The sequence below is a fragment of the Camellia sinensis genome, chromosome 5 (assembly GCF_055761805.1).
Source record: "Camellia sinensis isolate YWXY chromosome 5, ASM5576180v1, whole genome shotgun sequence".
NCBI lineage: Eukaryota > Viridiplantae > Streptophyta > Magnoliopsida > Ericales > Theaceae > Camellia > Camellia sinensis.
In genome coordinates this window covers 141863736-141891350 of record NC_138965.1, presented here as the reverse complement: position 1 = coordinate 141891350, position 27615 = coordinate 141863736, and the positions used below count along the sequence as shown (strand labels likewise).

At 35.5% G+C, this 27615-nt stretch overlaps 2 protein-coding genes and 1 pseudogene across 2 annotated transcripts; all 3 read left to right on the top strand.

Moving 5' to 3' along the window:
* Positions 1-2878: 2878 nt before the first annotated feature.
* On the top strand, positions 2879-5031 carry LOC114306174 (cell division control protein 2 homolog; annotated as a pseudogene).
* Positions 5032-9720: 4689 nt separating this feature from the next.
* On the top strand, positions 9721-14963 carry LOC114306149 (cell division control protein 2 homolog). The gene is made up of 8 exons (XM_028251338.2): positions 9721-11519; positions 11607-11791; positions 12408-12528; positions 12616-12789; positions 13415-13578; positions 13684-13774; positions 13866-13919; positions 14540-14963. The coding sequence occupies exons 1-8, from the start codon at positions 11511-11513 to the stop codon at positions 14669-14671; spliced, it is 930 nt and encodes a 309-aa protein (XP_028107139.2). The 5' UTR covers positions 9721-11510; the 3' UTR covers positions 14672-14963.
* Positions 14964-15765: 802 nt separating this feature from the next.
* Positions 15766-22503, top strand: LOC114306148 (cell division control protein 2 homolog 2). Its single transcript, XM_028251337.2, has 9 exons — positions 15766-17465; positions 18767-18821; positions 18915-19099; positions 20363-20486; positions 20597-20770; positions 21204-21367; positions 21454-21541; positions 21621-21674; positions 22291-22503. Exons 2-9 carry the CDS (start codon positions 18813-18815, stop codon positions 22381-22383), a joined length of 891 nt encoding a protein of 296 aa, XP_028107138.2. The 5' UTR covers positions 15766-17465; positions 18767-18812; the 3' UTR covers positions 22384-22503.
* Positions 22504-27615: the final 5112 nt, after the last annotated feature.

Here is a 27615-nt window from a genome sequence, read left to right as displayed (position 1 = left end):
ATAGTGTTTGATTTTAATATGGAGTTTGTTCTTTTTTAACAGATTAAACCCATTCGCAACTTCTTTGCTGCACTTTTCCTTGCCAGCATTGGGATGCTTATACATGTTCATTTCCTGTGGAATCACATTGATATTTTACTAGCAGCCGTTATATTGGTGATTGTCATAAAGACTCTTGTGGTGGCAATAGTAGTTAAAGGATTTCGATACAATAACAAGACCTCACTATTTGTAAGGATTTACCAACTACTTGCTTGACTACTCTTTTGTTCACCTTGATCTTTGACATCTCTGTTGACAGAGGGACCTTAGTTGTTCGATATTTGTAGGTTGGAATGTCTCTGTTGCTTTTGTTCTCTTAAGTCATGCTTCCAATGTTCATCTAGTTGAGGTAAATTTTCCATTTTTAATTTGTTAGCACAGTTTTGAATGGTTGTGTCCACTTAAACTGAAGTCTTTTTTTTTTCAAACAGAAGTTTGTAATGTCAATATGTGTATTTCAGAGCTATTAAATTGATAAAAATACCATTAGCTTACATGAATTACAATTTTGATAATGCTATTGCATCAACCTTTTTCCATCTACGAACCTACAAGTCTCAATCATAGTTTTGGTGTATGGTTTCATCCTGTGTAATTTCAATTAGAGAATGTAACTTGAATTTTGAAACCATTGCAGGGTAAGCTGTATTTGCTGCTGCTGGGCACAACAGCTCTCAGCCTGGTCAGTAAGCCATTTTAATTGTGTTGCAAGTGATCCATGCACTAACATTTTTGTTTTAGCTGATACCGTTACTCCCAAGCGTCCTGTTTTGTGTAAATTAGTGTCCATTTTGTAATGTAATTCATTTCATTTTTTTTTCTTTACCTTTAATTTTTTTTTCCTTGCCCTTTTTGAGAAATGGAAATGTGGTGCTGTAATCAAATTTTTCCATGTATCAAATTTTTCTAGGAATGCACTTGGTGCTGCAATTCATCATACTGATAATGGGGAAAGTTTGGGGGGAGTCTAATGTCTGAAGTATATGTATGTGTATGATTACTAATGGATGCATTGTAGGAACCATGCAAACGGCAGATGGAGTTACATTTGGTATGTGTATGAACTTTTTTTCTGCAATAAATACATATTGGATTTATCTCTTACTCTCAATTATCTTAGTGCGTTTTGAATTTTATTTTATTTTATTTTTGGTTTCTTCATGATGGCTACTAGTTTGTAGATAATACATGGGGGAGTTAGCCATTGATCTCTGAGTGGAGATTGCATTTTCGAGCAATGTCATACTGGAAGAAGGCTGGTCAGTGTTTTCCCCTTTGTTTTTTGGTTGGTGACTTGCCAACAATAGGATTAAAGTTTATATTGATCGGCTTGTGAAAATAATTTGCTGTTGTTAAAATCCTTGGGATTTGATAGCCTAATTTCTAGAACACTCAACAAAATTTTTGTAGCTCCTCTTCAAGGAGAGGATTCTGGCATATCAACTTTTGTTTGTTAATGCACAAAATTGGGATTCCAAGTTGGCCATCAAGAAAAGGAATATAGAGCTCAATTCAGTTGCCAACAATAGGCTTAAAGTTTCTATTGATGGGGGTTTTAGTCTTTTTTGGAAAAATAATAAATAAAGAAATGTAGTAAAACATGAATAATGGTTATGGCTTGGTTATGGTTTGTGCTATGTGGAAATTGATGTTGACAAGGGAACTAATGCCTTCTTTATTTTGGTTTGGTGTAATGTTCCTGACATCTAAACATATCTATAATAAGAAATTAAGCAGAAACTAATGGCATACTCTATATGTTGTTGGTGGATATGATGGAAGAAATTACTGGCATACTCTATATGTTGGTGGATATGATGAAAGAAATTACTTGCCGTAAGATTTCATTTCTTTTTATTTCTCATCTATTGTTTTATTGGTTAGCATTGTCATTTATGGCCAAATTTACCATAGTTACTTTAGTTATGTTTTATCATTCCTTGCAGGTGCGTATTGGTGTTATTTGTGTGGATGTTTTCTGGAGCTCTGAAGTTCGGTCTTTATAGACAAATTAGTTTTTTTTTTTTTTTTTTTTTTTTTTTTTTTTTTGGTTATGACTATTGGTTGAAATTAACAACTGTGTGATATAATATTTTTTTTCTTTTATTTTTTTGGTTGTGTTTGTTGTTTGATTTTAGTTTAGAATAATCATGCAATGTTTGCCTAAATTTAGTTAATATATTGAAATAGGTTTATCCATATTATTGCTATTTTTCAGCTTTATTACAAGTATGTTTTTTAGTTAAATTTAAGAGAATTAGCACAATCTCAAAAAAAAAAAAAAAAAAAAAAAAAACCAAACAAACAAACAAACAAAAAAAATGAAGAGCTATAACGGTGTTTTTCCAAACGCTACAACAGCGCAACGGTCATATTTTTAAAATAAGAAAAAAACTATCACGGCGTTTTTAAAACGTCGCTAAACGTTAGATAACTTGAGCTTACAGTGTTTACAACATTTAGCAGCGTTTTTAAAAACGCCGCCTATGCTTATTTAACGACGTTTTTAAAGCATCAAATGCTATAGCGACAGTCGCGTCTTTGACATTTATGCTAAACGTCATGAAAATAATTAGCGGTGTTTTTTACACCTATAGCGGCGTTTTTTAAACGCCACTAAATGTCAAATTTCCAGCACTGTTGCCTAAGAATGTCACTAAAGATAACATTAAACATGTCCATGACCATTGTATTATGGTTTCAAAGGAAAGGAAATAATGCATTCAATTAAAAAGATTGCACCCTTGTCACTTACATATTTCATTATATACTTTCTTAATAGATACTTAACAGGATCTAGTTAACAGGTTTTTGGAAGTAATAAGCGATAGTAACAATGAATAGCATTTGTGAACATTTGGACCTTGATCTGAAGACATTTATGGAGACTTATCCCCGAGGATTCTAAGGATCCACGAATAATAAAGGTTGGTTAATTAAATTTTCAATCTTGTGTTTTATGTACTGCTTGTTTGTGTCTTATTATAATGTGTTGCTTTCTCCCTCTCTCTCTCTCTCTTGCAGAAATTTCTGCATCAAATTCTTTCGGGTGTGGCCTACTGTCATAAGAAGAGAATTATGCACCGAGACCTGAAGCCTTCCAATTAACTACTAGATCTCTATGCCTCTGTAGTGAAGATTGCGGACTTTGGATTGGCCAGGGAATTTCACAATCCTCTTAGGGAATATACACCGGAGGTATTTCTTGTAGCCTTCAACGTCTACTTGTTTTGGCCGAAAACATTTTCCAGAATATATTTTCAAAATAACATTCTCCTATGTTTGGTTGCACTGTGACCTTAAAACTAATGTGCTAGCTAGTGGTTGTATTAGTAGTCGTGGGGTGATAGTGTGATGGTGGGGGTGGCAGCGGCGACGGCGACGGCAACAGCAACGGTGTTGGTTAAACTTTGTTTTCGGTTCACCATGGCAAAAAAAAAAAAAAAATCTGCCGAAATAGAGTGCAAGTTCATTTCGACTGAAAGTAGCCTTTAAATTGTCTGTTTTTATTTCTGTTTCTCATCCATGATGCTTTCATCTCATTTTTTGCATTGTTGGCTTAGCAATTGTGAGAATCTTAATAGAACATTTTTAATTTAACACTTGCTAATCGAGGAATTGTAATCTTCATAAACACATGACTTTGTTGAATGATGAAACATGTATGTCAAGGTTTCCGTAATCTTGTCTATATGTTTTCTTTTACCTAGAGACTGTAAATTTGATCTTGAAGTTTCAATTCTATGCATGAATGTAAAATAAATGTTATTTTTCTTTAGGTAGTAACTCTATGGTACAGACCACCCGAAATCCTCCTTGGCTCCTCAGTATACTTCGCCCCTGTTGACATGTGGTCTATAGGCTGTATATTTTCTGGGATGGTTATGCATCGGCCTCTGTTTGCTGGTGAAACCGAGCTTCATCACCTATGGGGACACCAAACGAAAGAACATGGCCTGGAGTGAGTTCACTACCGGATCGCATGTGTAATCCTAAGGTAATATCAGCTTTGCTTTAGTTAATTTATTTTGCAATTGAAAGTTATAAATTTGTAAATCCCCCCTCCCAAAAAAAAAAATGCAGAACCTGTTTGAAGTTATTCCTGATCTTGAACCAGCTGGAGTTGATCTTCTTTCTGTAAGTTGTTTCTTTCTAATGTACTTTAAGAAATAGTGATTTGAGGAAACATTTTCCTCATATGTGTGACAACTAGCTTTGTTTTGGATAGCAATGAAAATAGATCCTATTGAATAGCAATTAATCATTACTCTGTGTCACCCTTAGTTGCACTTTCCTTTCTACTTTATAATGTTCGCTTCATTTGGGAAGTAGGTTGGCTTTTTAGATTTTTTGGCTATTTTAGCCTGGGCTAAAAAGCTTGGTTTGGGAAGAGTTTTTTTGTTTTTTTGCTTTTTTGACTTTTTTTGTGAGAGAAGAGTGTAATAATTATGGGTTGGATGTGATGTATTATTTGTTGTGGCTAAAATAGCCTATTTTATCTTTTGTGGCTAAAATAGCCAAAAAAGCTCCGAAACCATCTTCCCAAACGGTGCGTTCTCTTTCTTTCTTTCACTTGTGTTATACTTGTTTCGACAGAAAAAGCTTTTTGAAAAACTTTTTTTGCATTTTCTAGTATTTGGTTTGACAAAAACTTTTTTCATGATCAATGGCAAATAGGCTTATTTGGGCAAAAAACTCTTTAAATTTTGAATGGTGAAAATCCTTTTTGGAACTTAATTTCTACCATTGCCACTACACTTACCATCGCCACTATACTTCCACCACCATCCCACTACCATCCCACTACCATCATGTAGTTTATGTTAATTTTTGCACATTTGCATCCAGAAAATGCTCTGCATGGATCTAGCTAGAAGAATTTCCGCTCCTCGTGCGCTTGAACATGCATACTTCAAAGACGAAGCACAAGCAGAAGCAGAAGTAGAAGACGACGACTACGATGACGACAACTACAATGAATTTCCTTGATTCCATGTCCATAACTTTTCTTTACTATTGTTGTTATGTTGACAGGCTATCTCTAGGTGATCTTTCTGTCAATCATTGTAAATTTCCTTCCCACTCAAAAGCTTTTGCTGCAACCAACTTGTGCTAGGAAGGAACTGACTTTTCTGCAAACATCTATGAGTGTAAAATTTCTCCCCACCTAAAACTCTTACATATTGTTTAGATTGTAATTAGCTTCTATGAACACATTCATATAGTCTAACTCAACTCAATAACATCCCAATTCCTAGGATTTGGTTTCTAGAAACATTATTGTGTTTGTGGCCCTTAAATTTGTTGGGATCGGGGATCCCGCCCAAGACCTTGTAGAAATTATTCCATGCAGAAAAACACACCCACACTCAAGGAGACACAATATTTAACGTGGTTCGGCCTCAATGCCTACGTCCACGGGAGAGTAGCCGGTTATCACTATAATAATGGAAATATTACAGAAAGATTACAATAGAGGAGGAGCTCACACTCTCCTCACTCACACACTCACCCGTCTCCCTCGCTCACACCGAGGGAGACGGTCTCTCCGCCTTACATATTTCACTCTCTGTGGCTTCCTCTGCTCTCACTCTCTCTCAATTAAACTCTCCCCTCAGCCTCCATTTATACACTAACAGAATAGGAGATGAAGAGGGGTTGGCCAGCACATGGCCAGCTTGTGCCAACTCTCTTGTGTGTTGGCTTCACATGGCCAAAGGTTGGCTAACATGGCAGCTCATGTGTGTGTTGGCTTTGCACATTGCTAACTCCTTCTTCACATGGAGAATCACCCCTCACATGGGGTGATGATATCCCACAAATCACCCCCTCAGCCCATGTGAGGTGATCCACTACACACATTGCTGCTATTCTTGTCACGCCCAAATTCAACATAGTTTGCATCTCCTCACTGAGACGCTGCATCCCTTGAAAGCTAGAGATAATACACCAGAGATACAAGAGGAGGAGGGAATCCTACATCCTCAACTCAACTCACACCACTCTCTGATTTAGAGAGAACCGCTGCTCCTATCTCCTACAGATCTCTTCCACGCTTCCTGTCTCGGATGTCTTCAGCATAGTCTGCATCTCCTCACTGAGATGCTTGCACCCCCTGAAGCTAGAGATAATACACCAGAGATAAGAGGAGGAGGGAATCCTACATCCTCAACTCAACTCACACCACTCTCTGATTTGGAGAGAGCCTCTGCTCCTATCTCCTACAGATCTCTTCCACGCTTCTGTCTCGGATGTCTATACCTGCTATGCTTGAACTTGCGCAACCAAGATATCCGACACCCCCTGATTGGATGTCCTGCACCCCCTGCTCGGGATACCCTTGCATTACCGTGCAACTCCTTGCATGATGAACACTGGAGCAACTAGAAAACTTCAGAGTTTGACATATCAACATCCTCAATTTTCCTTGCTCGGAGCTTATTTCTGAACAACCAGCCTTTGCTTTCTACACTTCAGAACAACTTCCCAGCGATCTCATACGCCCGTTGTCTGTGCTGCAATCCCTGATGTTCGGTTCTGTCTCACTTGTACGTCCGTACTGATGTTTGACAGTTAGCCCTTCTGCCAAGACAACTTCCACCGGTCTGTACAAGTTACCACTATGCAACTCCGTGCATAGTGCTCGCACCCATGGCTTTTGGTCTCCCTGCGTCAAGCTTGCTTGAGAGATCTGCATCAACTCTATCATCTGCTGCCATGGAACTAAAGAAACCACCATAGAGAAATAAGACTTGCCACTCCTTGGCACGCACTCCTGCGTTTTATCTGTCTCAATTTCTCTGTCTGGAAGTTTCTGTGAACTGTCAACAACCCGTTGCTGCACACTCTTCTCGCGCCTCTGTACGACACTCTAGCGTACCCTTGCACTGTTGCACGTCTGCAATTGTACTTCTGCGCTTAGTATGCTCCTCTGCAACTATTGTTCTACATGTCCACATACCATTAGTACCTTCTCGTATACAGTAGCTCCAACAGCCACAGTATTTCCCTGAGCCTGTACTGGTTGCCAAATCATCTATCCGTCGATGAATGGTCTTCTCTTTTGATTGAACCAGATCCTCCAACAAACTCCGGAGATAATTATTTCTGCAATCCTCTGATCTCCCCTGACCAATCTTGATCTCCCTCGATCTGCCATTTAATCAAGCCTGATCCCTTCTGGTCTTCAATGATCTATCTCAATCTGTATCTGGTTGTCCAATCTGGTCAGAATCTGCCCATTCTAACCTCTTCAGTGAATCCGCAACATTCCATAATATCCGGCAACCTTCCTGCGAGTATTGAAGATGGCAAACTCCCATGTTTTGACAATCTTTCCAAACCGTTCAGAATTTCACTATTCTGACCTCGCGGTTGCGTCCGGAGCGGTCCGTTTAGCTAGGACCAACCTTCGCTGCACTTCCAGGGACCTCACTGAAAACAAATCTCCGAAAGCTGGGCCACACCACAATTTTCTAAAAATTCTGGGCCAAATTGCAATTTTCAGAAGTTCAGGGAATATTCCGTGTACCAATAGAATATTCCGTCCACTGCACTTGATGCCGTTCGTCTCTTTAATCTGCCTTCTTTTTACAGAAACTCCATCTCCAAAATCTGACCGTACGGATGTGTCCGGAATACTCCAAATAGTCGGAAACCACTATTGGATCACCAAAAACGGACTCTAAATGGCTTAGATCTAGCCAAAACATTTTGTACGCCTCAGATCTGCGGCTGCACCATAGCCGCGCCGCACCGGATTTTTCCTTAGAGTGATGACGTGGCGATGACGTGTCTGCTACGTGTCGATGATTGGACGCTGACGTGGCGACCACATGGCAGCCCCTGGCTGACAACTGTGCCACGTGGTGATGACGTGGCGAGATGACGTGGCGCACGTGCTGATGGCGTGTGTAGGGCACGCGTTGTTCCCTCAGTCGTCGTCTTCCTTGAACCGCGCGTGGGGCGCGTGCGTGAGACTGGGACTACGCGCCGGGTGCCTGCACGGCGCGTGTGGGCGCGTGGAGAGACTAAGACTCACGCGCCAACTTCCAGGGGCGCGTGAGGGCGCGTCCGTCCTCGGTTGGGTGTCTGCTTTATATTTCTGGACTCCTCTCGTCGAGCCCTTGCTCCTAGTATGCTCAAAACCTGATTTCGAGCAATTTGATTTCTGGGCAGTTTCAAACAACACGCTGTTTTTGTTCCGAAACGCCTCCAACGAGGCTCTGATACCAATTGTTGGGATCGGGGATCCCGCCCAAGACCTTGTAGAAATTATTCCATGCAGAAAAACACACCCATACTCAAGGAGACACAATATTTAACGTGGTTCGGCCTCAATGCCTACGTCCACGGGAGAGTAGTTGGTTATCACTATAACAATGGAAATATTACAGAAAGATTACAATAGAGGAGGAGCTCACACTCTCCTCACTCACACACTCACCCGTCTCCCTCGCTCACACCGAGGGAGACGGTCTCTCCGCCTTACATATTTCACTCTCTGTGGCTTCCTCTGCTCTCACTCTCTCTCAATTAAACTCTCCCCTCAGCCTCCATTTATACACTAACAGAATAGGAGATGAAGAGGGGCTGGCCAGCACATGGCCAGCTTGTGCCAACTCTCTTGTGTGTTGGCTAACATGGCAGCTCATGTGTGTGTTGGCTTTGCACATAGCCAACTCCTTCTTCACATGGAGAATCACCCCTCACATGGGGTGATGATATCCCACAAAATTGTCTGTTTGATAGGTTATAGATATAAACTACTACAAGTTCTTCAATAAACTTTCATCTGACAGATAGAGAAAAAACAGTTTGTCTAAAGAAATTTAAAAAAAATTATGCTGTCCTTCATTAAATTTTATGACCGTATAACACTTGATTATCTCCAACAACCCTCCCTATTTTTATTTTTTATTTTAATTTTAAAAATTTTAGCTAAAGAGTAAATTCTTTATGCTTGGCACTTTTCAACTATTTCTCAAAAATACTCTCCATTATTTCTCTCACAATTTGCAAACGCTCTTTTAAATTATTGAACCGTTTAGTTGAGTTTTTAAAATTTAATTTCTAATTTAAAAAATAAAAATAAAAATTAGTTTAACAAATATAAATATCAAAAAAACATTTTCAAAACTAGAAATTTTTTTTACCCCAAAAAAGATAAAATCATATAAAAATTAGAGAAAATTATGAAAAAAAATCTCAAGGTTTGAACCTTGTAACAAAATAAATCATAAATTTTTAATTTTGTCAATTTAAAATCTAATCCTTTGATTTTTTTAATTTAAATTATTTATCTATTTTTGTTAAGTAAAATTAAGAGAAAAAATGCATTTTAATCATTAAATTCAATGAAAATGATATTTTATATATTTTTTGTATACCTAAATTGACTATATTAGCTAAAATACCATTTTATTGTCAATTTCACTTAAAGAAAATAGATAAACAATTTATACTAAAAACAAATCAAAAGATTAGAATTTAAATTGATAAAATTAAAAATTAAGAGTTTATTTTGTTACTGGCTCAAACTGTGAGTTTTATTTTATTTTATTTTAATTTTTTGTGATTTTTCCTAAAAATTATGAATGTTCTCCTTTTCTTTATTTTTACAAATTAGTTTTTAGTTGTTTTTTTTTTTAAATGGAAAACAGGGTGACATATTTGGAGGGAGTTTCATCTCATTTGGCGTTCAACCATCTCTCTCTTCTCTCTCTCTCTCTCTGTGTATAAAGTTGGGTTTCACTGTTTCTTCAAATATGAAGCTATTGTTTTCAATTTTCTGATGTTTTATCTAAAATCCTCGATCGAGGTGTATGTATATATATATATGCACGGATGTATGTATTATATAGTTGTTTTGGTTTCAAGTCTGAATTGAATATTGTTGGTTCTGTTTATTGAATTTATGTTTTCTGCATTATTCTTGATTTCTTGTTCTTGAATGTTCTCAATTTCCCTATTTTTTTTCAAGATGTTGATGAATGAATATAAATAGATATACAAATCTCTGAGATAATCACTCAATATCTTCTCTTTCTCATCTTTTGACACACATTATACCTGGGATTGCCATTTAACAGATGTCGAGTTGAAATAAATCAATCATACATTTAGGTCGTGTTTAGATCATGAATTTGGGTAAAGATTTGGAAAGGGAAAGGCAAAGGTAAAAGAAATGGAGAAAAAATTTAGCTTATATTTCACTTGCCTCTTCCCCAACCTTTTCTTTTCCCTTTCCGAATATCTATCCAAATATGCCTTAGTGGATTTTTTCTTCTCTTTTAATTTTTTTTACTTCTCTCTTTCTGTTCATTGCATATGGGATGCTTGTTTGCAGTTTTTTTATTTTTTTATTTTTTCTTCTCTGTGTATGCACAATTTCTTTCTCAATTTCATCAAGTAAGCTCTCTCTCTCTCTCTCTCTCTCTCTATCTCTCTCTAGTTCGTTTTGAATTATCTGATTCTCAAATCCTTGATCGAGATATGCACATTTCGGTACATATGTTTGAGTATATATATAATATGCATGAATTTAACAAGTTCTGTCCATTTTGATTATCATTAATTAACCTTTTTGCAATTAGGGTTTTTCTTTATCCAAACTATCAGAGCTCTGTAATCTCCTCACTCTCTCCCTTTAGAATAGTTGTGATTCTGTTTCTTGAATTGAAGTTTTCTGCAGAATTTCTTGATTTATTGTTCCAGAATGTTTTCAAATTCCCTTTTCTGTTTTTTGTTTTTTGTTTTTGTTTTTTTAAGTTTCTTGATGGATGAATATGCTATATACATTGTTAATATGAGATTATCACTCAATGACTTCTCTTTCTCATCTTTTGACACATATAATTTCTGGGTCCTATACAGTTGACTCCTTGGTTTGTAAATAATTTATTTGAATTGCGAGGACCAAAAGGAATTATAATTTTTAAGGACTTTTTTTTACAAATAATGAGGCCTTTTGAGGAAACTATTGATGAGAGTGAATACATGCATTATTACAAAGGGAAAAACACATGCACTCATACATAAAGAGAGATAGATATATAGATAGATAGAGATTAGAGGAACATAATATATATATATATATATAATAGAGCACCGAATTACGGCCAAAGTTATCCATTATTTCTATGAACTCTAGAACATCTTCCAAGCTGTCTCTTATACGAAATTTATTAGATTCCTCTGTGTGTGTGTGTGTTCATTGCATATGGAATGCTTGTTTGCATTTTTTTGTGGGTGCAAATATTTGTTTTACATTAATCCTTGAGGTGCATAAGCTTTATTTTTTGTCCTATTGTTTTTCTCATTTGTAATTAATGTATGCTTGAGTTTAAGATTTTTCATGATCATTTTTTTATGTACAATTGAGAGCCAATCTTAAAATTTTGGTTATGTTTCAAATTTCTAGATCACAGCATCTTTGGTTTGTCCTTTTGTATCTTTGAGCCTATCAAATGGAAAAGGTAGATGATCTATTTGTGCTTATCTATTTCAATGTCATCATCAATTTATGTTTCGTTTGTCAATAAAGCTAGCTGGTGAATTGACAGTATCAGATAGGTGAGGTCATTGGACACGGTGCCTATAGTGCTGTTCACAAAGGTGTTGATCTCACGACTAATCAGACTGTAGCTATAAAGAGGACATATGATTTTGACCCCAAAGATGGTGTCCCACATACAACAATGAGAGAAATCTCTTTGCTGCAACAGATGAAGCATGACAACATTGTCAAGTAAGTTATTTCTTTAACCCAAAAAAAAAAAAGAAGAACAATTTCATTAAAAATCTATCAATGTATATTTGTGATGATGCATTATGATTAATACACTTCCCTTGCCTAAGAATGTCACTAAAGATAACATTAAACATGTCCATGACCATTGTATTATGGTTTCAAAGGAAAGGAAATAATGCATTCAATTAAAGCGATACTGTGACAGCTAGTGCACATAGGCGTGCGTGACAAACAATAGAAGTCCTCATTTCTTTGGTGTGACCAACTATGAAACCTTTTTCATACTCAAATCACTATTGAGTTTGTGTAGAATTTATATTTATATTGAATATCGGAGAAAGATTTCCATTTCTCTTATGAGTGAATTTGTAAATTAATGGTTGGTTGAATTAAGGTTGTGTAAGATTTAAATTTATAATTCACCTCATCGAGTATATACTTTTTGAATGTAATGCCTTCCTTGGAAATTCTAACATGTAAGTTTTTATGTCTTTTTATTGTTAAATTCGCATGGATTTCGAACTAGTCTCTTTCTTTACTTATTTTTTTTTTTTTAATTATATATTTCATTATATACTTTCTTAACAGATACTTAACAGGATCTAGTTAACAGGTTTCTGGAAGTAGTAAGCGATATTAACAATAATTGTTATATCATTTGCGAACATTTGGACCTTGATCTGAAGGAATTTATGGACACCTATCCCGATTCTATGGATCCACGAATAATAAAGGTTGGTCAATAAATTTTTCAATGGAATGTTTTGTTTACTGCTTGTTTGTCTTATTATAATGTGTTGCTTTCTCTCTCTCTCTCGCAGAAATTTCTGCATCAAATTCTTTCGGGTGTTGCCTACTGTCATAAGAAGAGAATTATGCACCGAGACCTGAAGCCTTCCAATTTACTGCTAGATCTCTATGCCTCTGTAGTGAAGATTGCGGACTTTGGATTGGCTAGGGAATTTCACAATCCTCTTAGGGAATATACTCCAAAGGTATTTCTTGTAGCCTTTATGCTCTATTTGTTTTGGCCGAAAACATCTTTCCAGAATATATTTTTCAAAATAACATTCTCCTGTGTTTGGCTGCAACCTTGAAACTAATGCACTTGCTAGTGGGGTTGTGTTAGTGGTGGTGGGGTGGTAGTGTGATGGTGGGGGTGGTGGCAGTGATGGCAATGGTGTTGATTAAACTTTAATATGGAAATAAGCTTGTTTTCGGTTGACCATGGAAAACGTTTTCTATTGACTTCCGTTACTGAATACCAGTAAATGCGAAAAACATTTTCCAAAAAGAAAAGAACATTTTCTGCCAAAATAGAGTGCAAGTTTATTTCGATTGAATGTAGCCTTTAAATGGTCGTGATGCTTTCATCTGATTTTTTGCATTGTTGGATTGGCAATCGTGAGAATCTTAATAGAACATTTCTATTTTAACACTTGCTAATCGAGGAATTGTAATCTTCATAAACACGTGACTTTGTTGAACGATGAAAAATGTCCTTCAAGGTTTCAGTAATCTTGTCCATGTGTTTTTGTTTACCTAGAGACTGTCTAAATTTGATCTTGAAATTTCAATTGCTGTGCATGAATGTAAAATAAATGGTAATTTTTTCTTCAGGTAGTAACTCTATGGTACAGGCCACCTGAAATCCTCCTTGGCTCCTCAGTATACTTCGCCCCTGTTGACATGTGGTCTGTAGGCTGTATATTTGCTGAGATGGTTATGCGTCGGCCTCTGTTTGCTGGTGAAACTGAGCTAGATCATCTGCATCAAATTTTTAGGTGCTACATGACTTGCAAATGCATTTGTTTGTGTGCGCACGTATCATTTTTTACCTTTTGTTTTTCTACTACAACCCTATTTATGTTCAGTTTCTTTTATTGAAGTATTATGGGGGCACCAAATGAAAGAACATGGCCTGGAGTGACTTTACTACCGTATTACCACCGCACTAACTTTCGCAGCTGTAATCCTAAGGTAATATCGGCTTTGCTTCAGTTAATTTATTTTGCAATTGAATTTCTAAATTTGTAATCCCTTTCCCTTCCTCCCCCCCTCCCCAATGCAGAACCTGTTTGAAGTTGTTCCTGATCTTGAACCAGCTGGAGTTTATCTTCTTTCTGTAAGTTGTTGCTTTCTAATGTGTTTTGAGAAATGGTGATTTGAGGAAACATTTTCCGTATGTGTGATCCTATTGAATAGCAATGAAAATGATCCTATTGAATAGCAATTAATCATTACTCAGTGTCAGTCTATATCCATTTTTCACCTTTAGTTGCACTGTCCTTTCTACTTTATAATGTTCAGTTAGTTTTCTCTTTCTTTCTTTCACTTATGCTATATTTGTTTCTATAGAAAAGCTTTTTGAAAAACCTTTATTGCATTTGGGAGAAATTTTTTAAATTTTGAAAGGTGAAAAGCATTTTCCAAACTAAAGTTTTACCATCTCTACCACACTACCACCACCATCCTACTACCATCACTACCACTCTACCTGCCATTGCCACAACATCACCACCCACCGCCACTAGCACATTAGTTTCAAGGTCAAAACCAAACATAGAAAAATTTCTCTACGAAATTTTTATTTTGGAAAACAGTCTCTGCCGAAACAAACAGAGTTGTTTACTTTCTTTCTAGGAAAATGTTTATGTTACTTTCTTCGATTCTACAAAATGTCTACTTTCTTTCTTGGTAGGAACATCATGTAGTTTAAGTTAATTTTTGCACATTTTCATCCAGGAAATGCTCTGCATGGATCCAGCTAGAAGAATTTCAGCTCCTCGTGCGCTTGAGCATGCATACTTCAAAGAAGAAGAAGAAGAAGCAGACGAAGAAGAAGAAGACTACGACAACTATGATGACTTTCCTTGATTCCATGTCCATAACTTTTCTTTGCTGCTGTTGTTGTTGTTATGTTGACAGACTATCTCTAGGTGATCTTTCTTGCATTCATTGTAAATTTCCTCCCCACTCAAAAGCTTTTGCTGCAACCAACTTGTGCTAGGCCAACTGGCTTTTCTGCAAACATAATTCCATGACTATGAGTGTAAATTTTCTCCCCACTTAAATTTTTTACATATTGTTTAGATTGTAATTAGCTTCTATGAACACATTCATATAGTCCATCTCAACTCAATAACATCCCAATTCCTTGGATTTGTGTACCTTAAATTGTCTATTTGGTAAGTTAGAGATACAAACTATTACAAGTGCTTCATTAAACTTTCATTAGACAGATAGAAAAAATGCAGTTTGCCTTCAAATTTTTAAAAAATTACACATTGCTTCTTTAAATTTTACGACTGCATAATACTTGATTATCTCCAATAACCCTCCCTATTTTTATTATTTTTATTTTTTAAAAGTTTAGCTAAAGAGTAAATATTTCTTCCACAATTTGCACATGCTCTTTTAGACTACCAAACTTGTTTGGTTGGGTTTTCATAATTTAATTTCTAATTCTTAAAAAATAAATAAATAAAAATTAGTTTGACACAAATAAGTATCAAAAAACATTTTAAAAATTTGCCCCAAAAAAGATATAAAAATTAGGAAAAACTACAAAAAAAAAAATTCCAAGATTTGAACTTTGTAACAAAATAAATGTCGAGTTTTTAATTTTATCAATTTAAATCATAATTTTTCTTTATTTATTTTCAATTTAAATTATTTTCTTATTTTTATTAAGCAAAATTAACGGGAAAAATACATTTTAGCCATTAAACTCAATAAAAAAATGATATTTTAAATATTTTTACATTGACTATATAATAGCTAAAATATAATTTTTCTATATATTTTAAAAAAAATTAATTTAAGGTACTTCTCTCATTTTTAATAATGAAATAAATTCACAATATTATTTTATAGTCTCTGATATCCCTTAACCCCACACCCACGCGTTATCACAAACAAATTTGATTTTCTTAAATCAAATTGGCCTCTCCCTCTCTTCCTTTCTCTCCACTCTCTCTTTATTAACGAAGAAGCATTGAACTTGTCAATCTCATCCTCCAACAGCCTCACAAAATCGATCACCTCCTTCATGACAACCTTCTCCGCTCCGCTGTCAACTCGAATGAGTCAAATCTCAAATCCAACACTCAAATCTCCATTGGCGACCGAAGAAAAGAAAGGGAAGAATGGAGTAACAGCAGGGCAGACCGAAAATGAAGTAGAAGAAGTCACCACTAAACAAGAAAACGAAGAAAAAGAAGAGTTTGAGTTCCGAGAGGTCGGTTTCAGAGGTGAATTCAAATGAAAAATGTGAAATTGGATTTGAATGCAGTCAAAGGATTTGAAAAATGCAAAATTTGTGTCTTGAAATATGGTTAGGATTTGGAAGTTTGGTGAAGTAAAAAGGAGAAGAAGTTTTCATGTTGATGTTGCAGTGAAAGTGGGTTTGGGTTTGGGTTTTGACGGAAGCGGTGGTAGGTGTATAAACCCAGTTTGATTAAGGAGGATTTGGTTGAAGGATTGGGCCTATTGATCGAAAATTTGGTGGAATTGGTCGGAATTTTGGGTGGGTTAATTGCTGGAGAAGATGACTGTGGATTTACCCCATTCCTAACATTTGTCAAAAATCTTCAACCCACTTCATTGTAAAGCTTTTTTTCCGAGGACCTCTTTTATCTCTACCTTAAGAACAAGAAGAAGAGAGCTTAACCCAAAAAAAAAATCCAGAAGAGAGAGAGATGGGGAGGTAACAAGGCAGTAACTGCCAAGGCCACTGTTGGTAAGGGGCTTGTGAGACCAAAATTCTGGAACATCAAAATAAACGGAGGTTGATTTTTCTCTGGTCCAGAGAAACTCTTTGGGTTGAATTGAATTTTCTTTGGGATGGTTCAGAGAAACGTTTTGGGTTGAACTGAATTTTCTTTGGTTTAAGCTCAATTTTCTTTGAGTTGATCCAGAAAAATTCTCTGATTTGGATTGAAATTTATCTGTGAATATGCATCTAAATCACTAAAGTTATCAAACTACAAACAATACAACTGAATTTCTCTGGTTGGAGGGGATTTTCTCTAGGATTGAATAAATTTCTCTGGGCTAGAGAGGGAAATTTCTCTGGGTTGAATCGAGAGAAATTATCTGATGAGATTTTCTCTGTGACGTGTCCAGAGAAATTTAGAATTTTCTCTATGGTGTGTCCAGAGAAATTTGAAATTTTCTCTGTGATTTGTCTAGAGAAATTTTCTGGATCGAATTTTTTTTGGATCAATGTTGAGGGACCTTAGACATTATGAAAATATTAAGTATCCTTTATGCTATAAATTTTTAATACCAGGGACCTTAAAAAAAATCCCTTAAATTTTACTTCATGAAAATAAGTAGATAATTTAAATCTAAACAAATTAAAAGATTACAATTTAAATTGATAAAATAAAAAATAAAAAATATATTTTATTACAAGAATCAAACCCTGATTATTTTTTTTTTTTTGTAATATTTCCTAAAAATTATGAGGGTTCTTCTTTTTTCATTTTTTTTTATTTTTACAAATTAGTTTTTAGTTTTTCTTTTTAAATTGGAAAATAGGGTGACATATTTAAAGGGAGTTTCATCTCATTTGGCGCTCAACCATCTCTCTCTCTCTCTCTCTCTCTCTCTCTCTCTCAAATCTCAACTACGAACAGAGCCATTTATAGGGAAACAATTTCATCAAGTAAGCTCTCTCTCTCTCTCTCTGCCTATTGTTTTCAATTTTCTGATTATCCAAAATCCTCGATCGAAGTGTTTGTTTCAGTATATATATATATATATATATATCCACGGATGTATGTATTATATAGCTGTTTTGGTTTCAAGTCTGAATTGAATATTGTTGGGTCTGTTTATTGAATTTATGTTCTCAATTTCCTTATTTTTTTGAAGATGTTGACGAATGAATATAAATAGATATACAAATCTCTACATGTACATACACATGTTATATGTTGGATATGGATGTCACCCCATGTGAGGAACGGTGCATGCCGATGAAGAAGTCAGGAATGGAGGTACCGAATTCGGCGAAGTATGGCGCACACGGAGAACTGTCAGAGGCGCCGGAGTGGTACAGAAAATCTGGAGTGATTGCGGGATAGTGTCGGCCAACCTTCTTCCCTCCTTGGTGTATGAATAGAAAAGCTGAGGAGTGAGCTTAGTGTGAGTGTGGAAACAGTTGAGAGGGCTTAGTGTGAGTGAGCTAGTCTCCCTCTGTGTGAGAGAGGGAGACGTGTGACTATCATGAGAGAGTGAGGCAGAGAGAGGCTCCCTCTGTGTGGGAGGGGAGCCTTGTGGGAGTAGAGTGAGGATGTGGATTCCCTCCTCTTCCATTGTAATCTCCATTATATATTGAATCTCCGGTTAGTCTCCCGTGATGTAGGCATTGGGTCGAACTACGTTAAATATTGTCTTCTTTGGGTGTGTGTTGCTTTTCTACTTGCTTTTCTACTTGGTATGATTTCTGAAAGGTCTTGGGCGGGATCTTAGATTTCCAACATTATATGGATAGTTAATCTGATATAATCACTCAATGGCTTCACTTTCTCATCTTTTCACACACATAATATCTGGGTTTGCCATTTAACAAAAGTCAAGCTGAAATCAATCTATCATATATTTAGGTTGTATTTGGATTATGGATTTTGATAGAGATTTGGAAAGAAAACGGAAAAGGCGAAGGAAATAGAGAAAAAAATTAGCTTATATTTCACTTGCCTTTTTCCCAACCTTTTCTTTTCCCTTTCTGAATCCCTATCCAAATCCGCCTTAGTGGATTTTTTCTTCTCTTTCAATTTTTTTACTTCTCTCTTTCTGTTCATTGCATACGTGATGTTTGTTTGCCCGATTTTTTCTTTTTAATTTTTTAATTTTTTTGGGGGAATGTTTGTTTTACATTAATGTATGCTTGAGTTTAATATTTTTAACGATCGTTTTTTGCTATTGAGCATAATCCTAAAATTTTGGTCCCGTTTCATGTAGATCACAACATCTTCTGATTATCCTTCAATAGCTTTGATCCAATCAAATGGAAAAGGTAGAGGATCTGTTTGTGCTTATGCAGTTCAATATCATCATCATCATCAATTTATGTTGTATTTGTCAATAAAGCTTGCTTGTAACTTGGCAGTATCAGATGGGTGAGGTTATTGGACGCGGAGCCCATGGTGTTGTTCACAGAGGTCTTGATCTCAAGACTAATCAGACTGTAGCTATAAAGAAGATGCATTCTAAGCACTACAAGTATGGTATCCCAAGTACCACAATCCGACAAATCTCTCTGCTGAAAGAGATGGAGCATGACAACATTGTCAAGTAAGTTTTCTCTCCTTGGAGTTCTGCTTACTAAAAGTACATTAAAAATGAGATCAATGTTACTAAGCCTCTTTTTTTTTTTTGTGTGTGTGTGCGTGTGTGTGTAGGCACACGGAATTGAGTTTTTTGGATAATTAACACTACCTTTGTGATGATACCCTACTGTTTGGAATGCACATTTTGAAAGATGATAGACTTTTGTTTTTTGAAACGGTGGACTTAGCAATCATCCAAAGTGATCTCGCTATTTTTTCAATGTATTTTCTTAAAAGTTATTTTTTAACGGTTAAAAAATCAATACAATGAATTAAAACCTAAAGAGAGTGGAGTAAAAAGAAGAAGAAGGAGAAGAAGAAGAAGAAGAAGAAGAAGAAGAAGAAAAGAAAAAGCACTCCTAAAATCTTGTTGTATATTAGATGTCTAATTGCTAAAGGGTAACCACCGGTTCAGTGTTTAAAACCTTGGCTACTAATCTTGAGGTTATGGGTCAACTCTGAGGACAATCACTTTGTGCATTTATGCCAAAGGTTAGGTATGTACCTAATCTAACCCCTCCCAAATAACCATTAATGGTCACTAATTGGGTGTTGTTTGTTTGTTTAGATGTCTAATTATTAGAAGAAAATTACTCACTGTTAGCACCTTAAATCCCAATAGTGTGATCTATATAAGCCTACCCGTGTCGTACCACGTTACCGTTACTGTTCCTCATTACCGAAACGATTTGTGTTCCAAGTAACATAGGCAGGAACCTCCCCTCATGCAACATTACAATTAATACGCTTGCATCACCTAAGGATGTCACTAAAAAGATCCGATTAAGCATGTCAGGGCAACTGTGTTATGGTTTCAAAGGAAATGGAATAATGCATCTAAGTAATGCGATCTGGTGACAATTCACACAAAATAATAAAAGTCCTCATAACTTCTGTGTGACCAATTATGAAACTTGTTTCATAACCTGTCATATCACCAATTAGACAATGCTTTCCATATCACATCTGACAAATCAAATGAGATCAAACTGACGGCAAGAAAACATCTTTGCTTGTATTTTTGTCGGGGTTCATGAAGATGTTTTTTGAACCTCGAAATCTGCCTTAGGCATGGTTTATGAACACACCATACGATAAATAGATTTCCTTTGAATCCAGTGAGGTGATGTATATTTTTTTTCTTTGATAAATAGATTGCATCCTTAGTACTTTTTATAATTCATCATATATTTTCTTAACAGTACTTAACAGGATCTAGATGTAACAGGTTGCTGGATGTAATAAGCAATATTAACAATGAATGTTATATCATTTTTGAACTTCTGGACCTTGATCTGAAGAAATTCATGGAGATTTATCCTGAGGAATCTATGGATAAACATAGAATAAAGGTGGTTGACAAATTTTTCCATATTGTATTTTATGTACTGTTCATTTGTGTATTATGATGATGTTGGCTTACTTCTGATTCTCTTTTTTTTTTTTTTACCCTTTTTTGCAGAATTTTCTGCGTCAAATTCTTTCGGGTGTTTCCTACTGTCATAAGCGCAGAATTCTCCACCGAGACTTGAAACCTTCCAATTTACTGCTAGATCTCAATGGCTACGGAGTGAAGATTGCAGACTTTGAATGGGCCAAGAAATTTGATATTCCTTTTGGCGGACATACTCCGGAGGTATTTCTTGTAGCTTTTAAGTTCACTTCACCTGATAGCCTTTAAATTGTCTATTTTTATTGCTGCTTCTAATCCACATTGCTTTCATCTGATTTTTTCATTTTTGGCATGGCAATTGTGAGAATTTGACCTTCACCTTAGTGGATTTTCACATATGGTTTTCTTTTCCTTTTTATTTTCTGGCCTCAAGTACACTGGTTAATGAAACATTCTTCTTTTAACATTTGTTGATGGAGGAAGCACAATCGTCATAAACATGACTTAATGGACTAATGAGAGATGTATTTCAAGGTTTCAATATAGATATATTTTTTTCACCTAGAGGCCGTCTGTAACAACAATTGCCTTAAAATGAAGTTGATCTTCGTATTTTGATCTTTAAATTTCAATTAGTGCGCATGAATGTAATATAATTGGTAATTTTCTTCTTCAGGTAGTAACTCTGTCATACAGGCCACCCGAAATCCTCCTTGGCTCCCCGGTATACTCCACCCCTGTTGATGTGTGGTCTGTAGGCTGTATATTTGCTGAGATGGCTATGCGTCGGCCTCTGTTTGATGGTCGCTCCAAGATTGGTCAACTCACTAAAATATTCAGGTGTTGTATGGCTTACAAGTACATTTGTTTGTGCACGCTGTGTATCATTTTTCTTTTTTCACTATATTCAATTTCTTTTATTGAAGGATTATGGGGAAACCAAATGAAAAAACATGGCCTGGAGTCTCCTCACTACCGTATTACCACACTTACTTTCCCAAGTGGATTCCTAAGGTAATATCAGTTTCTCTTCAGTTTATTCATTTTGCGAGTCAAGTTGTGATTTCGTAATCACTCCCTTTCTTTGATGCAGAACTTGGTGGAATTTGTTCCTAATCTTGAACCGGCTGGAGTTGATCTTCTTTCTGTAAGTAGTTACTTTCTAATGTATTTTGAGAAATAGTGATTTGAAGAAACATTTTCCATATATGCAACAACTAGCTTTGTTTTGGATAGCAATGAAATTAGAGCCTAATGGTCCAGCCTTAGACAATCATTACTCAGTCCATAACCATCTTAAATTCAGCCTTTAGTTGAACTATCTTCTCTAGTTTATAATGTTCTTTTAATTTTCTCTTTCCTTTTTTTCCTTTTCCCTCTCTTTCACTTATGCTCCATTTGTTTTGAGAAGGAACATTTTTTGAAAAATGTTTTCAGCATTTGCTTACGTTTGGTACGGTGGAAAGCATTAACTGCCGCCACCACATGAACACTACCACCACTAGCACATTAGTTTCAACGTTACAACAAACATAGAAAAAAGTTCTTCATAGGAAACTGTTTTCGGCTGAAACAAATAGAGTACTGCTTTGTTTACTTTCTGTCTAATAAAATGTTTATGTTACTTCCTTTTTTCTTTCTACAAAATGTTTAGTTTATTTATTTATAGGTAAATGTTTTGTGCCAAATTTTTTTTTTTATTCTTTTTCCCCTCATTCATTTGGACCATGTAGTTTTTCTTAATTGTGCCCATTTTCATCCAGGAAATGCTCTGCTTGGATCCAGCTAGAAGAATTTCAGCCCATGATGCACTTGAGCATGCATACTTCAATGATGATTATGATGATGTTCATTGATTCCATGTCCTTCACTTTTCTTTCAGGATTATCAATTTCTAGGATTGAATTTGAGTTAGATTGGTGAGCTTTCTTTCATTCATTGTAAATTCTCTCCCCATTCAATGCTTTTTGCTGCAACCAACTTGTACTAGCAATAAGAAATAATCTTGTGTTACAAGAGGGAGAGAGAGAGAGAGGGAGAGGGGTATATTGAATTGACAATGAATGAATATACAATCCCCTTTATATAGTGAGGGAGAGGACCAAACATGGAAACAAATCAACAAGGAAACAAGTAAACCAACAGAAACCTAATATACAAGGAGTATGTATATATGCCGCTAAGTTTCTCTCCATAACTCATTTCTTTATATCCTTCATACTCCTTGTATGGGTTTTAATTTAGACCCTCACTAATGATCTGAACAGTCTATCTCGTAAGCCCTGCAATGAAGGTCATCTATGCAAAAAATGAGTTTCATCGGACAACTATAATCATAGGAACAAATCGCATTTTGTTTCATAAAATAGATGGCTTAAATTTAATTATATTTACCATTTATTTTATAAAACAAAATGTGATTTATTTTCATACTTATAATTTTCTAATAAAGTTGATTTTTTACATAGATGATTAGGCTTATGAGATAAACGGTTTGGATCATCGATATAAATTCGGATTAAAACCTGTAAAAAGAGTATGGAGAGAGCTTGTGGTCTTCAAACTTAGGTGATATAACAGAGACTTGAGTTTGGAAAGTAATGCTAGTTTGGGGGGCTTTTCCCAAATTAAGGCAAAATAGCAACCTATTTCTCAAACTAGGCTTAGTTTGGACGGAATTCCCAAACTAAGCTAAAGCGTGGTTACAAACCACGCTTTCACCGTTTTTGTGACCCTCCCGCGGAAAATTTGTAAAATCGTAAAAGCGTGGTTACAAACTACACTTTTAAGAAAATTTGATTTATACATAAAGCATGGTTTCTAACCACGCTTTTAAATAATTTTTTTTTTCTTCAGAAAACGTGGTTGCGAACCACGCTTTTACTGTTGACCAAAGAAAGCATGGATGATAACCACGCTTTTAACCAAAATCTGCTTTTAAATGAAAACGTGGTTTGTAACCACACTTTTACAACTTATATAAAATTCCCCCAGCCCTTTCATTTGCAACCACGCTTTTTACACTTAGGTTTTTTCGACTTCAGGCTCTCTCTCTCTCTCGCTCTCTCTCTGTTGTCGCTCTCTCTGCTCTCGCTCCCTCTGCTCACACTCTCTCTCTGCTCTCACTCTTTCTCCGTCTGTGGGTTGCTCTCTCTCTGTCTCAGTTTGAATTTTATGTGTTTATTGTGTTTGTGAAAATGTGAATGTGGGTACAATGTGGGTAGAATAGGGTTTATGAATGTGAAAATGTTGTGAATTGAAGAAAATATTGGTAGAATAGGGTTTGTGAATGTGAAAATGTTGTGAATTGGAATTGATATCAATGTGGGTAGAATAGACTTTGTGAATTGAAATTGTGGTTTTGAATTGGTAAAATGTTGTGGTTTTGAATTGTGAAAATGTTCTAGGGTTTTCAATTGAATGTGAAATGATAAATTAGGGTTAGGGTTTTGAATTGTGAAAATGTTCTAACCCAAGGTTTTTGTTTGAATTTGTCTGACAATTCTAGGGTTAGGGATTCATATCTGTATCTATATTTATATTTGATTTGTTTGGTATTATTATTATTAAAATAATTTTGTTCCAAAAATTTTTAAAAATATATATGAGTGCTCTTGGCTTTTCATTTTTTTTTTTTGGTTACCAAACTAGTTTTAATTTTAAAAAAAAAAAATAGGAAACAAATTTTGAAATCTGAACTAAACATGGTATGTATTATATTTTGAAGGTTCTCATTAACGTATGCCCTTACGCTGTGTTTGGTTGGGAGATTTGGGGAGGGATTTAGAAAGGGAAAAGGAAAAGGTGTGTGAAACTAGGTGAAATATAGGTATATTTTATTTACATTTCACCTATCTTTTCTATTTTCCTTTCCAAATCCCTTCTCAAATTCTCCAACCAAACACAGCATTATAGTACCTGTTAGGATGACTTAAAATAATTACATATATATATTTTATTATAAATAATTTTATACAAAATCAAATTTTGAGTGCCATACAATATGTGATTAATGCATTGATTAAATATGTATCACTTTTTATATCTTATACTAATATTTTGATGATATATCAAATGATATTTAAATTTAATTACTATAGTATATTTATTCAGAGCTTCTAAAAACACTCATCAAATATTTCTTTACACATTTTTTCTAAGGTATAAGGGCTTTTTTGTAAGATACAAAAGATTTATAATGCATGTAATATGTGTAAAAAGCAATTGGATAATTATAATTTTTTTTATAAAAGTTTTAACCTTATAACAAAATTGTTACGACCCAAACCCGTCCCTATGGGTTTAGCACCGTAACCGGCCAGTAATCCGAGATTACCGAAGGCCTGCTTAACAGTAATACAGTAATACAGAGTACAGGAGCTGGCGGAAGCCAATACAGTAAATAAACAATGTCCAATGAGCTGTGACAGTCTGTATGCAAAAAGGCTTTTCATTCAAATATATATATATACAGTCAGACCAAACAGTGTGTACATATATACAATCATTCAGTCAGGGACCTAATCCCTATTAAACAGTACAGTACAGTAAACAAAACGGTTACAGAGGCGGAGAGGAAGCTAAAAACACCCCTAAGCCATAACTTGGCAGGCTCGGAACCTCGCAGTGAGGCACATAGGTTGGCTCGACAAAACGGGAGTTTACCCTGACGTTCCTAGCTGCAGTCTGGTGCCTGCACACCTACATATATATATGAACAGTGAGCTAAAGCCCAGTGAATAACACAATGCGTAAAGGGGTTAAGAATGAATGTCCTTACAGTAATGAAAACAGTTCATTAAACCAGTATTCCAGTCGTTCAGTCAGTGCAGTCATATGTGGTACATCCATTAGCATAACAGTACAATAAACAGTAGGTCTTAAAAAGACCGAGCAGTAAATGATGGCCATCAGTCAGTAACAGTAGTGGTTTCAACGAGGGAACCGACAGAGATCTCTGTAGCAGTAACAGTAAACAGTAGTTGCTAAGGATGCCACAATACAGTTCAGAATATAGGACATACATTCATTCAATTAACAGTATCAGTTCAGAAAGCAGTATGGTTCAATTGTTCAGAAGATAATCATTTTGAACATGTCTTTACACAGTTGTTACTCACAAAGTTCTGGGCTACGGTAAAGCCAGAGTGCGTCCCCAGTCGCCAACCCTACACAGTGACAGATTGAAGACACACTAAGCTACACAGTTGGGAAGGATAATAACTTAATCCCTAATTGCCTCGGTGTGTTCTACATCTATATCCTCGTTAAGATGCCTTAAACTAGGCCTAAGAATGCCTAGGATGAGATGAGGATGCAAGGATGCACTTTTAAAAGCATTTTCAGACTTTTCAGAAAACAGGGGTCACGCTCGAGCGTAGGTTAAACCGCTCGAGCAAACATGTAGACAAAGGTTTCCGCTCAAGCGTAGACTTACCCGCTCGAGCGTTCTGCAAAACAGTCAAAAGTGCTGGACAGGCGAAAATCACGCTCGATTGGGTGCTCGAGCGTCAATTATTCCGCTCGAGCGGACTTCAAAACAGAACAAAATGCTGGGAGCACAATTTCCACGCTCGAGCGCTAGTCACCCCGCTCGAGCGTGAGTCCAAATTTTGGAAATTCCAGATTTGAACCTCAAGCTCAAAACCAAGTTTTTAAACCATAATTTCGATCCTCTTGGGCCAATTTTTTGGAAAACACTTGTGAATACATAGAATAACATGATTCAAAGCTCAATTTGTAAAATCAAAGCCCAAGGGTGTTTCAAATAAATCCAATTCAAACCAATTTCCATGAACATGCAAACATGCATACATGCATGGATTAAAACCATTTCAAAGCTTCAATTTGATGCTCTAAGGAGCCAATTGTTCCAAAAACAAGATGAAAACATGGACTTAACATAGCCATGAGCATGCATGAGACAATTCTCCATGGAATCAACTCAAATTCAACAATTCAAACATGCATGCATAGAATGAGTTCCAACTCAACAGTAATGAACCAATTCATGCCTTAAATCACTAAAGGCTCAAGAATTATGCAAGAATAAGTTCAAATACACAATAAAGAAGGTCAATGATCTACCTTAGGTCTTGGATTATGGGTCAATGTTGCTCTCAACCTTCAATTCTACCAAGATTCAAGCCAATTCACAATGAAACAAGTTGAAATCAACTCTTCTAGCTTCTCTCTCTCTCTAAGGTCGGTTGTGTGCAAGAAATGGAAGAAGAAATGTTTTTGTTTGAGTGAAATAAGAAGATCAAAAAGGTTCAAGTAGTGGGCCACTTAAGTGGCAAAATGGTAAATAAGGCCAACTATGCAATTTAACTCATTTTAATCTAATTTAATCATACCTAACCAGTTTTCAGATAATTATATCATAAAATCACGTAAATTATGATGATCATAAAACACTAATCGGTTTCCGGTTCGGCCGCCGATAAAGCCTTCAATTTGCAATTTAAACATAAACATAAAAGCACGAACAGATAATCAAATAACCAAACAGATAGAATTACAATTAAACAGGTATACTCAGTCAATTCAGTTTCAATTTCAGTCGGTCAGTTCAGTAGTTTATTCAGTTCACTTATCAGTCATAATCAGTTCAGTTTAACGGTAATCAGTGGTTATTCGGTAAACAGTGACGAGGGTTATTACAAAAATAAACTCTGAATTTTAAATTTTATCAATTTAAACTATCATATTTTGATTTGTTTTCAATCCAAATCATTACCTTTTTTTTATTAAATAAAATTGATAAAAAATGAGTATTTTAGTCATTAAATTCAGTGTAAATACACATAAAATATTTAAAATATCATTTTTATTGAGTTTAATAATTAAAATATCTATTTTTTCATCGATTTTATTTCACGAAAATAGACAATTAGTTTAATTTAAAAATAAATCAAAAGTTTAGTATTTAAATTAACAAAATTAAAAATTTATTTTGTTACAAAACTTAAAATTTGAATTTTTTTTTTTTGTAATTGTGCGAAAGAAATTTAATGAAGGTATTTAGAGACTTTCATTATTATTTTGATGGGATTGGAGGGAAATGACAATTCTACCCATGTTATATT

Coding starts and splice junctions, on each gene's coding strand:
- LOC114306149 (XM_028251338.2), top strand. Junction 12,790..13,414: donor TTAGGGAATATACTCCAAAG/GTATTTCTTGTA, acceptor TTTTTTCTTCAG/GTAGTAACTCTATGGTACAG. Junction 13,920..14,539: donor CTGGAGTTTATCTTCTTTCT/GTAAGTTGTTGC, acceptor ATTTTCATCCAG/GAAATGCTCTGCATGGATCC.
- LOC114306148 (XM_028251337.2), top strand. Junction 21,368..21,453: donor CAACTCACTAAAATATTCAG/GTGTTGTATGGC, acceptor CTTTTATTGAAG/GATTATGGGGAAACCAAATG. Junction 21,542..21,620: donor TTCCCAAGTGGATTCCTAAG/GTAATATCAGTT, acceptor TCTTTGATGCAG/AACTTGGTGGAATTTGTTCC.